The sequence below is a fragment of the Pristis pectinata genome, chromosome 8 (assembly GCF_009764475.1).
Source record: "Pristis pectinata isolate sPriPec2 chromosome 8, sPriPec2.1.pri, whole genome shotgun sequence".
NCBI classification, from domain to species: domain Eukaryota; kingdom Metazoa; phylum Chordata; class Chondrichthyes; order Rhinopristiformes; family Pristidae; genus Pristis; species Pristis pectinata.
Genome location: NC_067412.1, coordinates 95,756,026 through 95,768,667, shown reverse-complemented (window position 1 = coordinate 95,768,667; position 12,642 = coordinate 95,756,026). Strand labels below are relative to the sequence as shown.

At 43.8% G+C, this 12,642-nt stretch overlaps 1 protein-coding gene across 2 annotated transcripts in view; it reads left to right on the top strand.

The window, feature by feature from the left end:
• The window catches only part of aff2 (AF4/FMR2 family, member 2), a 568,957-nt gene that overhangs the window by 516,891 nt on the left and 39,424 nt on the right, over positions 1-12,642 (top strand). For both annotated transcript variants that reach the window (XM_052021245.1, XM_052021246.1), the window contains exons 13-14: positions 2,231-2,447; positions 6,202-6,329. In XM_052021245.1, coding sequence (XP_051877205.1) covers positions 2,231-2,447; positions 6,202-6,329 — 345 coding nt within the window. The remainder of the gene's footprint in view (positions 1-2,230; positions 2,448-6,201; positions 6,330-12,642) is intronic.

The window sequence follows — 12,642 nt, the reverse complement described above, 5'->3', positions numbered from 1 at the left end:
TGGCAGTGGAGGAGGCTGAAGATAGACATGTCGGTGTGGGAATGGGGAGGAGAATTAAAATGTCTAGCAACCACGAGCTCCAGGCAGCCATGGTGGACGGAGCCCGGGTGCTCGGCAAAGCAGTTGCCCAGTTTGCATCAGGTCTCACTGATTCAATTTAGAGCGAAATTAAATAAATAAGAGGTGGAAGCTTTTGCTTACAATGTGAGATAAAAGGGAATAGGAAGACATATGAGTGGAGGGTAAACACCAGCACAGGTCCTGTTTGGGCCAAATGGCCTTTTTCCATACAATAAACTTCCATGTAAGCCTCGACTAAAGAGATTTTCATAGTCCAACCACCAAAGGTTGATTAACATTGAGCAATGATATTAAAAAATTACATTTTACATGGAAAATTAATGAAAATCATTAGGACCAGCTTCAGAAAGTTATTTACGAATGAACTGTGCACTTGGAAAGTGATCTAATAATTAGATTTTGTAATGATTTTAATGCAGCGATTATTCTTGGCAATAAATATTGCTGTAACAAGTATTATCTTGAGCCCACACCCACAGAAAGGGTCAAGGTTAGAAGACAAAATGAACACAGAATGGATGAGACTGTGTAGATGAAGTTCAGGGGCATACTGGTAGTGGTTGCTTGTTGGTTAAGTTACTGGCCTGTTGATCTATTGATCCACCACAGCGGATGTGGAATTTAAATTCAAATTATTTTACAACTGGATAAATTCTGGTATCAAGAGTGGTGATGATGCGACAACTGATTTGCCTTAAATCCCAATGTGGCTCGCTAAAATTTTTAAGGGAATAAAATCCACCATCCTAGCCCACACACAGATTCACACCCATCAATGGGGCAACGCTGAAGTAACCTAGCAATGTGCTCAGTTCAAGGTGATTAGAACCACGAATGAATAAAATAAACAAACAGCCTTCATTTAGCTAGACAAATTGGGAGCACAGTGGTACAATAATAAAGCTGTTGCCTCGCTACGTCAAGAGACCCAGGTTCAATCCTGACCTTGGGTGCTGTCTGTGTCGAGTTTGCACGTTCTCCCTGTGACCGAGTGGGTTTTCTCCGGGAGCTCTGGTTTCCTCCCACATCTCAAAGACAAGTGGTTCGGTGCGTTAATTGGCCAGTGTAAATTTCTCCTCGAGTGTAGGTAAGTGGTAGAGTCAAGAGTCCATCGATAAGATGGACTCCTGACCTCACAATCTACCTCGTTATGACCTTGCACCTTATTGTCTACCTGCACTGCACTTTCTCTGTAACTGTAACACTTTATTCTGCATTCTGTTATTGTTTTCCCTTGTACTACCTCAATGCACTGATGTGATGAAATGATCTGTTTGGATGGCATGCAAAACAAAGTTTTTCACTGTACCTCAGTACATGTGACAATAATAAACCAATTTACCAATCTGGGTGGAGTTAAAGAGAATGTGGGGAAAATAAATAAAAATATTAACGTAAGATTAGTACAAATGAAAAATACGATGACACTGGAGGAACTCAGCAGGCCAGGCAACATCCATGGAGAAAAGCAGGCGGTCAACGTTTGAGGTCAGGACCCTTCTTCAGGACTGAAGACAGGAAGAGGGGAAGCCCAATATACAGGAGGGAAAAGCAGAGCAGTGATAGGTGGACAAAAGAGGGGAGGCAGCGTAGGCACAGGGAGGTGATAGGTAGATGCAGGTAAGAGACAGTGATAGGCAGGTGTAGGGGAGATGGGGAGACCAGATCCACCGGGGGTTGGGTCAAATTTAAGGACAGAGGGAAAAAAAGGTTCCTCCAGCATCACAGTGTTTTTCATCTGGATTCCAGCATCTGCAGTCCTTTGTTAAATGGTTGGTTGATGGTTGTCACAGACTTGGAGGGTGGAAGGGGCCTGTTTCCACATTGTATCTCTCCTTGACTCGATGAACTGTTATGTCAGCCCAGGGTTTAAATCCTGATGTCAGGCGCTGTCTGTGAGGATTTTGCATGTTCTCCTTATGACCATATGGGTCTCCTTCAGGCGTTCTGCCTTCACCACAAAGATGTGCTGGCTGTAGGCTAATTGGCCAGTGTAAACTACCCCTACTGTGGACGGGAGGTAGGAAGTGTGGTGCTCTGAGAGATACGATGGGCTGTCACGAGGGGAAAGAAAGGGTGCTTGAAACATTCCATGCTCCCTGCCTCTGATCTCCTCTCCCTGAAGATGATTCTTTCTTTCTTCTCTCAGGCTCACGAAACAGTTGACGAAAAGGGAGAGGAAGTTCCCGCCCCCGCTCTCGCCACTGCCAGATGAACCCGAGGCGAAACGCCGGAACAGCGAGAGCAGCTCCCTCAGCCAAGACAGCAGCAACAGCTCCATGCCAACCAGTGCCTCACAGCCCTCCGTGCAACACAAGCACCGCAAACCCGACAGCAAGCCCTTATGCCATGCAAAAAATCCCACTGTGAGTCCTTGTTCTTTAACTGCTCGTGGTCTGGAAAGGGACTAACACACAGCTAGCTCATCTGCAGAAAGGAGAGACGGTTTATTTGGGGTGTCAACTGTCATTCAGCAGGTTGAACATTTTCATCTCAGATCAGTAGGTGCAAGTCACACTCCAAATACTAAAACGCAAGGAAATAAGAGTAGGAGTTGGCCACCAGGCTCCTCAAGCTTGCTCTGCCTTTCAATGGCTGATGTGCCCCAGGCCCCATTTCCTCCTCTGTGCCCTAGCTCTCAGTTCCTTAATCTTTCAAAAATGTATCTACCTCCTCTTTAAGCGTCTGCAATGATCTGGCCTTCAAGGTAGAGAATTCCAGAGGTTCACCACCTTTGGCAAGAAGGGCATCATTTTGACTGGGCCACGCAGGGCAGCACTGACAGACTGCTGCAACCTCAAAGGTGCAGCCTCAAGACGATGCACTGTGTGTCCTCTGGCACAATTTTGAAGGGGAGTTCTTTCCAGTATCACAGCCAATATTTATCCCAGTAGTCAGTCTACATCACTGAAAGAGGTTTAACACTTTGCTAACTGTAGAAGCTTGCAGAAATTAGCTGGCACACTGCCTACATCACGAAAGGTGACAATGCTTCAAAAGTACTTGGTTGGATGTAAAGGCTCCATGCAAATGCACATCTTTATTGCATGAAACCTAATAGTTATCGGACAAAGAATCTGCACTAAAAACACACATTCTTTTCCTTTTCATTATGGATACTCTGTATTTCCGAGACTTTTTTTGATCAGTCCTTCCCCAGTAACTGGCTTTATAGAACCATAGCCAATTTTTTTTTTGTTTATGAAAATTTCCTGCTCCAAAAATAAAGAGACGATGATGGTGGCCCACAAAGCAAAAGCCTAGCTTGAAGCAGGCCTGATTTGATTAGGAACAACCCAGCAGTGTTTTTGATAAATTGTTTGGCACCTTCATACAGAATTTTTCATATTAAGTTTATACCTTTGAACTATTCATACATATCACCATTAGGAAGACTGCACTAGACTCAATTTCTTCTATCATCTTGAACATAACCTGAATCAATTCCGTTGCTAGGGCAACAGCTCAGTAAAAGTCTTGCTATTACCATAATAGCCACGACCTGTTCAGTCGCTTCACAAGATGAGATGAAGCTGTACATTTTCAGATTGTATAATGCTTTTTGAAAAGAGAAATTCTCTGGAATTTAAACCTCTTTAGAAAATATTAATTCAGCTGATTTTTTTAACACAGTATGCAGAGATTGAAAGCTTTATTTACCAGGTGAAAATTCCAAGTTTCAAAACAAACTCTTGGCAGAAGCATTTGTTTGTTCAGGGGCCGGTGAAAGATAGCATGGAATCTTGTGCTCACAGACATATGTCTGAAACTCTGATCTCTGCCATTTTAATGGAATAGATGGCCTCCCAACATTGAACAGGTTCACACCTCCACTCAACCTGAGGAAAGAGGATTTTAAAAGATGAGACGTCATTTACTGCTTTCCTTTCAAGAGCAGGGTGAATGAGTCTTTGAATCCTAGCAAGGAACTACACTGTGCCAGTGTCTAACTTATTTCTACAATTTTATCCCCCTTCTCTGAACCAGTGCTCCCTCAGAGTCAAGCTCTTGGATGTTTACGGAGATAGCAGAATTTTTCCTCTTTTATATCTCAGGATTGCTTTAAAAACCTGAGCAATGTTTATTCAATGCTGATACAGTTCCTTTCACATTTATTGATTAATTTTTGTTACTTTAATATTGATTCAGTGCTTGCCTTATCTAAAAATCACTTGTGCAGTTTATCTTTATGATAAAACTTGTCACAGTAGATATGCAACTGAGCAAATATCAATGGCCCAGTTTAGAAGAAAGTCTTGATGTCAGGCTCTTGACCTGAAACGTCTCCCATCCCTCTGCCTCCACAGATGCTGCTTGACTCACTGAGTTTTACCAGCAGTTTTTTTTTACTCTGAATTCTAGTGTGTGCACCCACTTGTGTCTCCAGGAGGAAGCCACTTGCTGCATTGTTCCCGTGCCAGCACTTTGGAAGAGATTTCCAATTAATTGCACTCCCTTTTTCTTTCTCCATTGCCCAGGACAGTTTTGTTTTGCCTTTCATGTACCCAAAGGAAAGAATTTGCAAGGCAATTGAGGAATGGGGGTCATTGGAAAGCCCTTTCAGGGGGTGAGCACAGAATCAAGGCTGAATGGCTTCCTTCCATGCTAACCTTGCTGTGAAGTATGTACCCAGTTCCCTTTTAGAAGATCTTGTTTTCCTGGCTTTTTCAAGCCAAGAGATCAGAACTCATGGTGTAATAATACAGAATTTTCCTCATTTCCCCTTTTGGACTTATGGCAAACACTTTGAATCTGTGTCCTCTGATTACAGAAACCTGCCTGTTGATTTTCTCTGCACTTTTCTATACAGCTGCTGCCTCACAGCTCTATAGAGTCATGGAGCAATACAGCACAGACACAGGCCCTTCGGCCCAACCAGTCCATACCTACCATGTCCACCCAACTTGTCCCAATTTCCAGCGTTTGACCCATACCCCTCCAAGCCCTGCCCCTCCATGTACCTATCCAAGTGCTTCTTAAATAATACTATTGTACCTGCCTCACCCGCTTCCTCTGGCAGCTATTTCCATGTACTCACCACCCTCTGCGTGAAAAAGTTACCCCTCAGGTCCCTTTTAAATCTTTCCCCTCTCATCCTAAACCTTTTACCCCCTAGTTTTGGATACTCCTACCCTGAGGAAAAGACCACCTCATAATTTTAAGCACTTCCATAAGGTCGCCCCTCATTCTTCTACGTTCCAGGAATAAAGACCGAGCCTGGCCAACATCTCCCTGTAACTCCGTCCCTCTCGTCCTGGCAACATCTTCGTAAATCTTTTCTGCACTCTCTTCAGTTTCACCACGTCCTTCCTATGACAGGGTGACCAAAACTGTACACAGCGCTCCAGGTGCAGCCTCACCAATGACTTACACAACTGCAACATAATGTCCCAACTTCAATGAATCCTAATTCAATCCTGGCCTCAGGTGCTGTCTGTATGGAGTTTCCATGTTCTACCTGTGACCCTATGGGTTTCCTCTGGGTGCTCTGGTTTCCTTCCACATCCCAACAAGGTTAATTGGCCACTGTAAAATATCCTTAGTGTATAGGTGAATGATGGAATCTGGGGGTAGTTGATGGGAATGTGGGGAGAATAAAATAGGATGAGTGTAGACAGTGGGATGAACAGTCTATTTCTGTGCTGTTTGACTCAATGACTCTCAAATCTCTCTTGATTCTGAACACCTTGACTGAATTTCCACTTAACTTTCTCCGCACTTAGAGAACAATCACAATTTCTCTACCCTTTCCACATTGCTTTTATGGTACATTTGACTGAAATTAGAGATGATGTCAAAATCCAGCAAATCATTAACAAATAAATTACGATCACTGTAATCTTCAACTGGGATTGTATAGGTTAATTTGATGGTTAAACCATACATACCTCCAACTTTCCTTGCTGAGTTACTAGTCAAATTAGGAATCAGCTACTTGACCATTGAGGCTGCTCTGCCTTTGAAGAATATCATGGTTGCTCCGATTGTAACCTCAGTCAGATTGGTGTTGGTGTGCTGTAACAATGGATATGTTGCAATATTATTGAGTTTCACCCATTAACCTTACTACCAGCAGGAAACCCTGTGCTCCTTGCAATAACAACTATCTCTTTACTGCAGGAGACTGAATCGCATCCCAGCTTGTCAAGCAGTATCCATGAAAACAGCCAATCGCAAGCAGATCCTTGGACGTTAATATCTAATGGTCATTCAGAACCTAGAAGACCTAAGTTAACCTTTGATGACACGTGAGTGTTAGTTTGCATGTTAATGGTACCCATAAGACATTAAGGAATGTGCTTTCCTTGGTCTGCTCTCAGAGTCAGCAGGTTATGAGTTTAAGTCCCATCTATGCACAACAGTGGGTGGATTCCATTGAATGGATCTCCAATGGAAAAGGGAAGGATTCCACATACTAAAAACGTAATATCAAATTTTGATCACACTGTGCTCGGAATATCGTGTAGAGCCCTGATTGCCAGATGGACATTGGTGCTTCTGACACAATTTTCAATCCCCTCTGCCTACAGGAGTGATGCCAGAGGATTGGAGGATTGTATGTTACTTAAAAAGGGAGGGAGGAATAAACCGTTGCTTGAACCCATTCCACATGACATTACAAACATTTATTGAGAAAGACGTAGATTAATCAAGGACAGTCACCATGGATTATTTAAGGGGAGGTTGTGTTTGACCAACTTGATTGAATTTTTTGAGGAGGTAACCAGGAGGTTAATGAGGGTAATGTGCATGATGGAGTCTACATGGATTTTGGCAAGGCTTTTCACAAGATTCCATGTAGAAGGCTGGTCAAAAAGTAGAATCCATGGGATCTAAGGGAGAGTGACAAATTGGATCCAAAATTGGCTCGGGGGAAGAATGTGAAAATGAATTCTGGATGGCTCTTTTTGTGACTTGAATACGATTACCAGTCAGGTTCCACAGGGATCAGATTTCAATCCCTTACCTTTGCTCATAATGATTTAGAAACATAGAAAACCTACAGCACAATACAGGCCCTTCTGCCCACAAAGCTGTGCTGAACATGTTCTTACCTTAGAAATTACTAGGCTTACCCATAGCCCTCTATTTTTCTAAGCTCCATGTACCTATCCAAAAGTCTCTTAAAAGACCCTATCGTATCCGTCTCCACCACCATTGCCGGCAGCCCATTCCACGCACTCACCACTCTCCGAGTAAAAAACTTACCCCTGACATCTCCTCTGTACCTAATCCCCAGCACCTTAAACCTGTGTCTTCTTGTGGCAACCATTTCAGCCCTGGGAAAAAGCCTCTGACTACCCACACGATCAATGCCTCTTGTCATCTTATACACCTCTATCAGGTCACCTCTCATCCTCCGTCGCTCCAAGGAGAAAAGGCCGAGTTCACTCAACCTGTTTTCATAAGGCATGCTCCCCAATCCAGGCAACATCCTTGTAAATCTCTTCTGCACCCTTTCTATGGCTTCCACATTCTTCCTGTAGTGAGGTGACCAGAACTGAGCACAGTACTCCAAGTGGGGTCTGACCAGGGTCCTATATACCTGCAACATTTAGACCTAACATCGGAGGCAGAATAAAAGGAATCTGCAGCTGCCATAAAAATTTCATTTGGTTGATAGTGAGGGGGCAGTTTTTAAGCAAAGGACGATATAAATGGCCTGAGTATTTGGGTAGAAAAACGGCAAATGGAATTTAATTCAGGAAAGTGAATTTAATTCAGAAAGGTGTGAGACAAAACGTCTGGGGAACTCTCACAAGGCCAGGAAATCTGAGAGGTTGTTGTGTGGTGTGGAGGAACAACAGGGTCCTTGAAGTGCACATCCACAGATCTGAAAAGGCCAATAAGATGATTTAAAAGAAATACAGGACACTTTTCTTTATTAGCTGACACAAAGAATATAAAGGCAGGGATAAAAACTGAAAATGCCTCAAACACTCAGCAGGCCTGTGGAAAGAGAAAAAGAGTTAATGTTTCAGATCAAAGACCATTCACCAGAACTGGGCAAGAGAGAAAAGAAACTAGTTTTAAGTTGCAGAGGGAATGGGAGAGGGATGGATAAGACAATCAAATCAAAGTGGAGTTTATTGTCACATGCACAAGTACACGTATGCACAGGTGCAACGAAAAACTTACGTGCAACAGCATCACAGGTACATGGCATCAGATAAGCAGCATTCACAAGTAAAACATAAATTAAACATAGTTGAACGCAATTTTTACAAGAAGAACACTATTAGAACAGAAAAATTCGAAGTCCATTTTAGTGTAAAGTGATCAAAGTGGTCATAGTGTTGCTAAACTGTAGTGATTAAGGTTTTAACAGTTAGTTCAAGAATCAGAATCAGGTATATTATCACTGACATATGATGTGAATTTGTTGTTTTGCGGCGGCAGTACAGTGCAAGACATAAAAATTACTATGAATAAATAGTGCAAAAGAGGGATGGCCTGGATGGTGGGGATCTTTGATGATGGATGTTGCCTTCTTGAGGCAGCGGCTTCTGTAGATACTTCCGATGGTGGGGAGGAATGTGCCTGTGATGTATTGGGCAGAGTCCACTACTCTCTGCAGCTTCTTACGTTCCTGCGCATTCAAATTGCCGTACCAGACTGTGATGCAACCAGTCAGGATACTTTCAACCCTGATAGGGTGAGAGCAGGGTTGCCCAGGTGAATCCACTGTTTACGGAGAGTTTGGCTGATCAATTAATAAGGGCGGAAGAGAGTAAGGGAACAAAGAGACACATTAAACCTGTGAACTGCAGGCTGAACCTGAAGCCAAACAAAAGGTTGTTGGAAGTGCCCAGCTCACCTTGTTACGCCTGTGGAGAGAGGTACACCAGGTTAATGTTACAGATGAACAACCTACAGCAGAACTGGCCAGTTCTCATGCAAAGAGAAAAAAGCAAAGTGACTGCAATTGTTGAATTCAATACTGAGCCCTGAAGGCTGCAATGTGGCCAAGTGGAAGGTGAGGTTTGTTGCACTGGTTTAAGTTGGGTCTTGTTCGAAAAGTGCAGGGGAGCTAAACACAGATTGGTCAGAGTGGGAGTGGAATTGGAACTGGATTATTATTGTCACTTGTACCGAGGTACAGTGAAAAACTTGTCTTGCATACTGTTCGTACAGATCAATTCATTACACAGTGCATTGAGGTAGTACAGGGTAAAACAATAACAGAATGCAGAGTAAAGTGTTACAGCTACAGAGGAAGTGCAGTGCAGGTAGACAATAAGGTGCAAGGTCATAACGAGGTAGATTGTGAGGTCGAGAGTCCATTTTATCGTACTAGGGAATTGTTCAATACTCTAATAATAGTGGGATAGAAGCTGTCCTTGAGCCTGATAGTACGTGCTTTCAGGCTTTTGTATCTTCAGCCTGATGGGAGAGGGGAGAAGAGAGAATGACCAGGGTAGATAGGGTCTTTGATTATGCTGGCTGCTTTACCAAGGCAGCGAGAAATAAAAGCAGAGTCCATGGAGGGGAGGCTGGTTTCCGTGATGTGCAGAGCTATGTCCACAAGTCTCTGCGATTTCTTGTGATCCCAGGCAGAGTAGTTGCCATACCAAGCCACGCTGGCATCCAGATAGGATGCTTTCTGTGGTGCATTGATTAAAAATTGGTGAGGGTCAACGGGAAATTGAGAAATTTCTTTAGCCTCCTGAGGAAGTAGAGGCATTGGTGAGCTTTCTTGACCGTGGCGTCTACGTGGTTGGACCAGGACAGGCTATTGGTGATGTTCACTCCTGGGACAGAGAATTAAAGTGACTTTCATCAAGAAGGACTGTTTAAGTCAACAAACAATCTGTTGGAGGAACTCAGCAGGTTGAACAGCATCTTTGGCAGTAGAGGATGGAACTGTCGCCATTTTGGGTCGAGACCCTGCATCAGGACTATTTAAGTCTCCTGGATGGTGAGACGGGATGAGGTAGAAGAGCAGATGTTGCATCTTCTGTCTGGGAAGATGGAAATGGAAGAATAAACCAGGGAGTCATGGAGGGAAGCATCCGTTCAGAATGCCATATAGGGAGGTGAGAGGAACATGTGTCTGGTGGCGGAATCTGACTGAAGATGGCAGAACACGCTGGCTGGTGGGATCGCAGGTGAGGACCAGGGGAACATTTCCTTGGTCTGGCCGACAGGAGAAGGGGTAAGAGCAGAGGTGCAGGAACTAGCGGTCAATCGCTCTGTCAGCTATGGCAGAGGGGAAGGTAAAAAGGAGACATTGCAGGGACACCTGTGTGAAAGGTCTCATCGTCAGAGCAGCTATGGAGAGGAGGATCTGGGAGAATGGAATGGAGTCACTATAGGAAGCAGAGTGGAAGTATTGTTGAGATAACTATAAGTGCCTGTGGGCTTGTTGTGGATATTGGTGTCTAACCTATCCCCTGTGATGGAGACTCTGAACTCTAAAAAGGGAAGGGAAGGGTCAGAGATGCAGTATGTAAAAGAGAGAGTAGGGTAAAAAGTTGGCAGCAAAAGCAATGAAATTCTTGAGTTCTGTATGAGTGCAGGAAGCAGCAACAATAGAGCTGGTGAGGTACTGGAAAAACAGTTTTCAGTAAATGGAAGGAAAGGGTTCTGAATAGGACTAAAAACAAGGACTGTTCAAAGCTTCTCGTAAAGCGATTGGCATAGCTCTGTCCTTTTGAGTTCCAATAGCTTCGTGTTTGATCTGGAGAAGGTCAATAGGGTTGTTAAGAAGGCGTATGGAGCGTTGGCCTTCATTAGTCGGGGTATTGAGTTCAAGAGCCGCAAGATGATGTTGCAGCTCTATGGAACTCTGGTCAGACCACACCTGGAGTATTGTGTTCAGTTCTGGTCACCTCATTATAGGAAGGATGTGGAAGCTTTAGAGAGGGTTCAGAGGAGATTTACCAGGATGTTGCCTGGATTGGAGAGCATGTCTTATGAGGATAGGTTGAGTGAGCTAGGGCTTTTCTCTTTGGAGAGAAGGAGGATGAGAGGTGACTTGATAGAGGTGAACAAGATGATAAGAGGCATAGATCGAGTGGACAGTCAGAGACTTTTTCCCAGGCCGACAATGGCTAACACAAGGAGACATAATTTTAAGGTGATTGGAGGAAGATAAAAGGGGGATGGCAGGGGTAAGTTTTTTACACAGAGAGTGGTGGGTGCGTGGAACGCACTGCTGGCAGAGGTTGTGGGGGCAGATACATTGGGGACATTTAAGAGAGACACATGAATGATAGAGAAATGGGGGTCTATATGGGAGGGAAGGGTGAGATAGATCTTAGAGCAGGATAAAATGTCGGCACAACATTGTGGGCCGAAGGGCCTGTGCTCTGCTGTCATGTTCCATGTTCTAAAGTGAGTGGAGCTGAGGAAGTTGTTTATGGTGAGAACATTAATCTATTAACTGGCGGCTCTGTAAACATCGGAATCACCTGGGAAACCCTGGTCTCACCCTAGCAAATATATTGCATTTGCTCCATCCATCCCTACCCTACCCTGTCTGAGTTTTAAAACTAGCCTGTTCCCTCACTTTCCCAGTTCTAATGAAGGGTCTTCAATTTGAAATGTTAACTCTGTTTCTCCTTCCACAGATGCCAATTGACTAGCTGAGCATTTCCAACATTTTCTCTTTATTTCAGACCCCCAAAGTTTGCAGTTTCTTTCGATTTTCAGTGAGGGCAAGCAGGTAACTGTAGACGCCACTGGTTAGGCCACAGCTTGAGTTCTGCATACAGCTCTGGTCACCATGTTATAGGAAGGATGTGACTGCACTGGAAATGGAGATTTATGAGGACATTGCCATGAATGGAAAATTGTAGCAAATGGAAAAGATTGGATCCACTGGGGCTGTTTTCTTTGGAACAAACCTGACAAGAGACTTAATCGAGCTTTATAAAGTTACAAGGGGGCTAGACAGAGTAAATAGGAAGGAGTTGTCACTGCTAGCAAATGCGTCAAAAACCAGAGGGGGTGAACTTAAAGTAGGATTGGAAGGAAGATGAGTAAATACTTCTTTACCCAGAGGGTAGTGAGTGTCTTGAACTCACTGCCTGCAGAGGTGGTAGAGGCAGAAGCCTTCATCATATCTCAAAAGTAATTCGATGTGTAATTGAAGAGCTGTGACCTCAGATTGGAAGGTTGGAATAGGGTGGGAGGATTATTGTGGATCAGCATGAAAGTGTGCAGAATGGCCTCCTTCTGTGCAAATAAGTTTTTGATGACAGGGTTGGTCCTGGTATTGGTTTATTATTGTCACATATACCGAGATACAGTGAAAAGCTTTTGTTTTGCATGCCATCCATGCAGATCATGCCATGCATAAATACACTGAAGTAGTAAAAATAAAAAAGAATGCAGAATATGGTGTTACAGTTACAGAGAAAGTGCAGTGCAGGCAGACAAATAAAGTGCAAGGGCCACGATGAGGTAGATTGGGAGGTCAATAGTTCATCTTTTAGCATATGAGAAGTCCGTTCAAGAGTCTTATAACACTGGGATAGAAGCTGTCCTTGAGCATGGTGGTACGTGTTCTCAAGCTTTAGTATCTTCTGCCCGACGGGAGTGGGGAGAAGAGAGAAT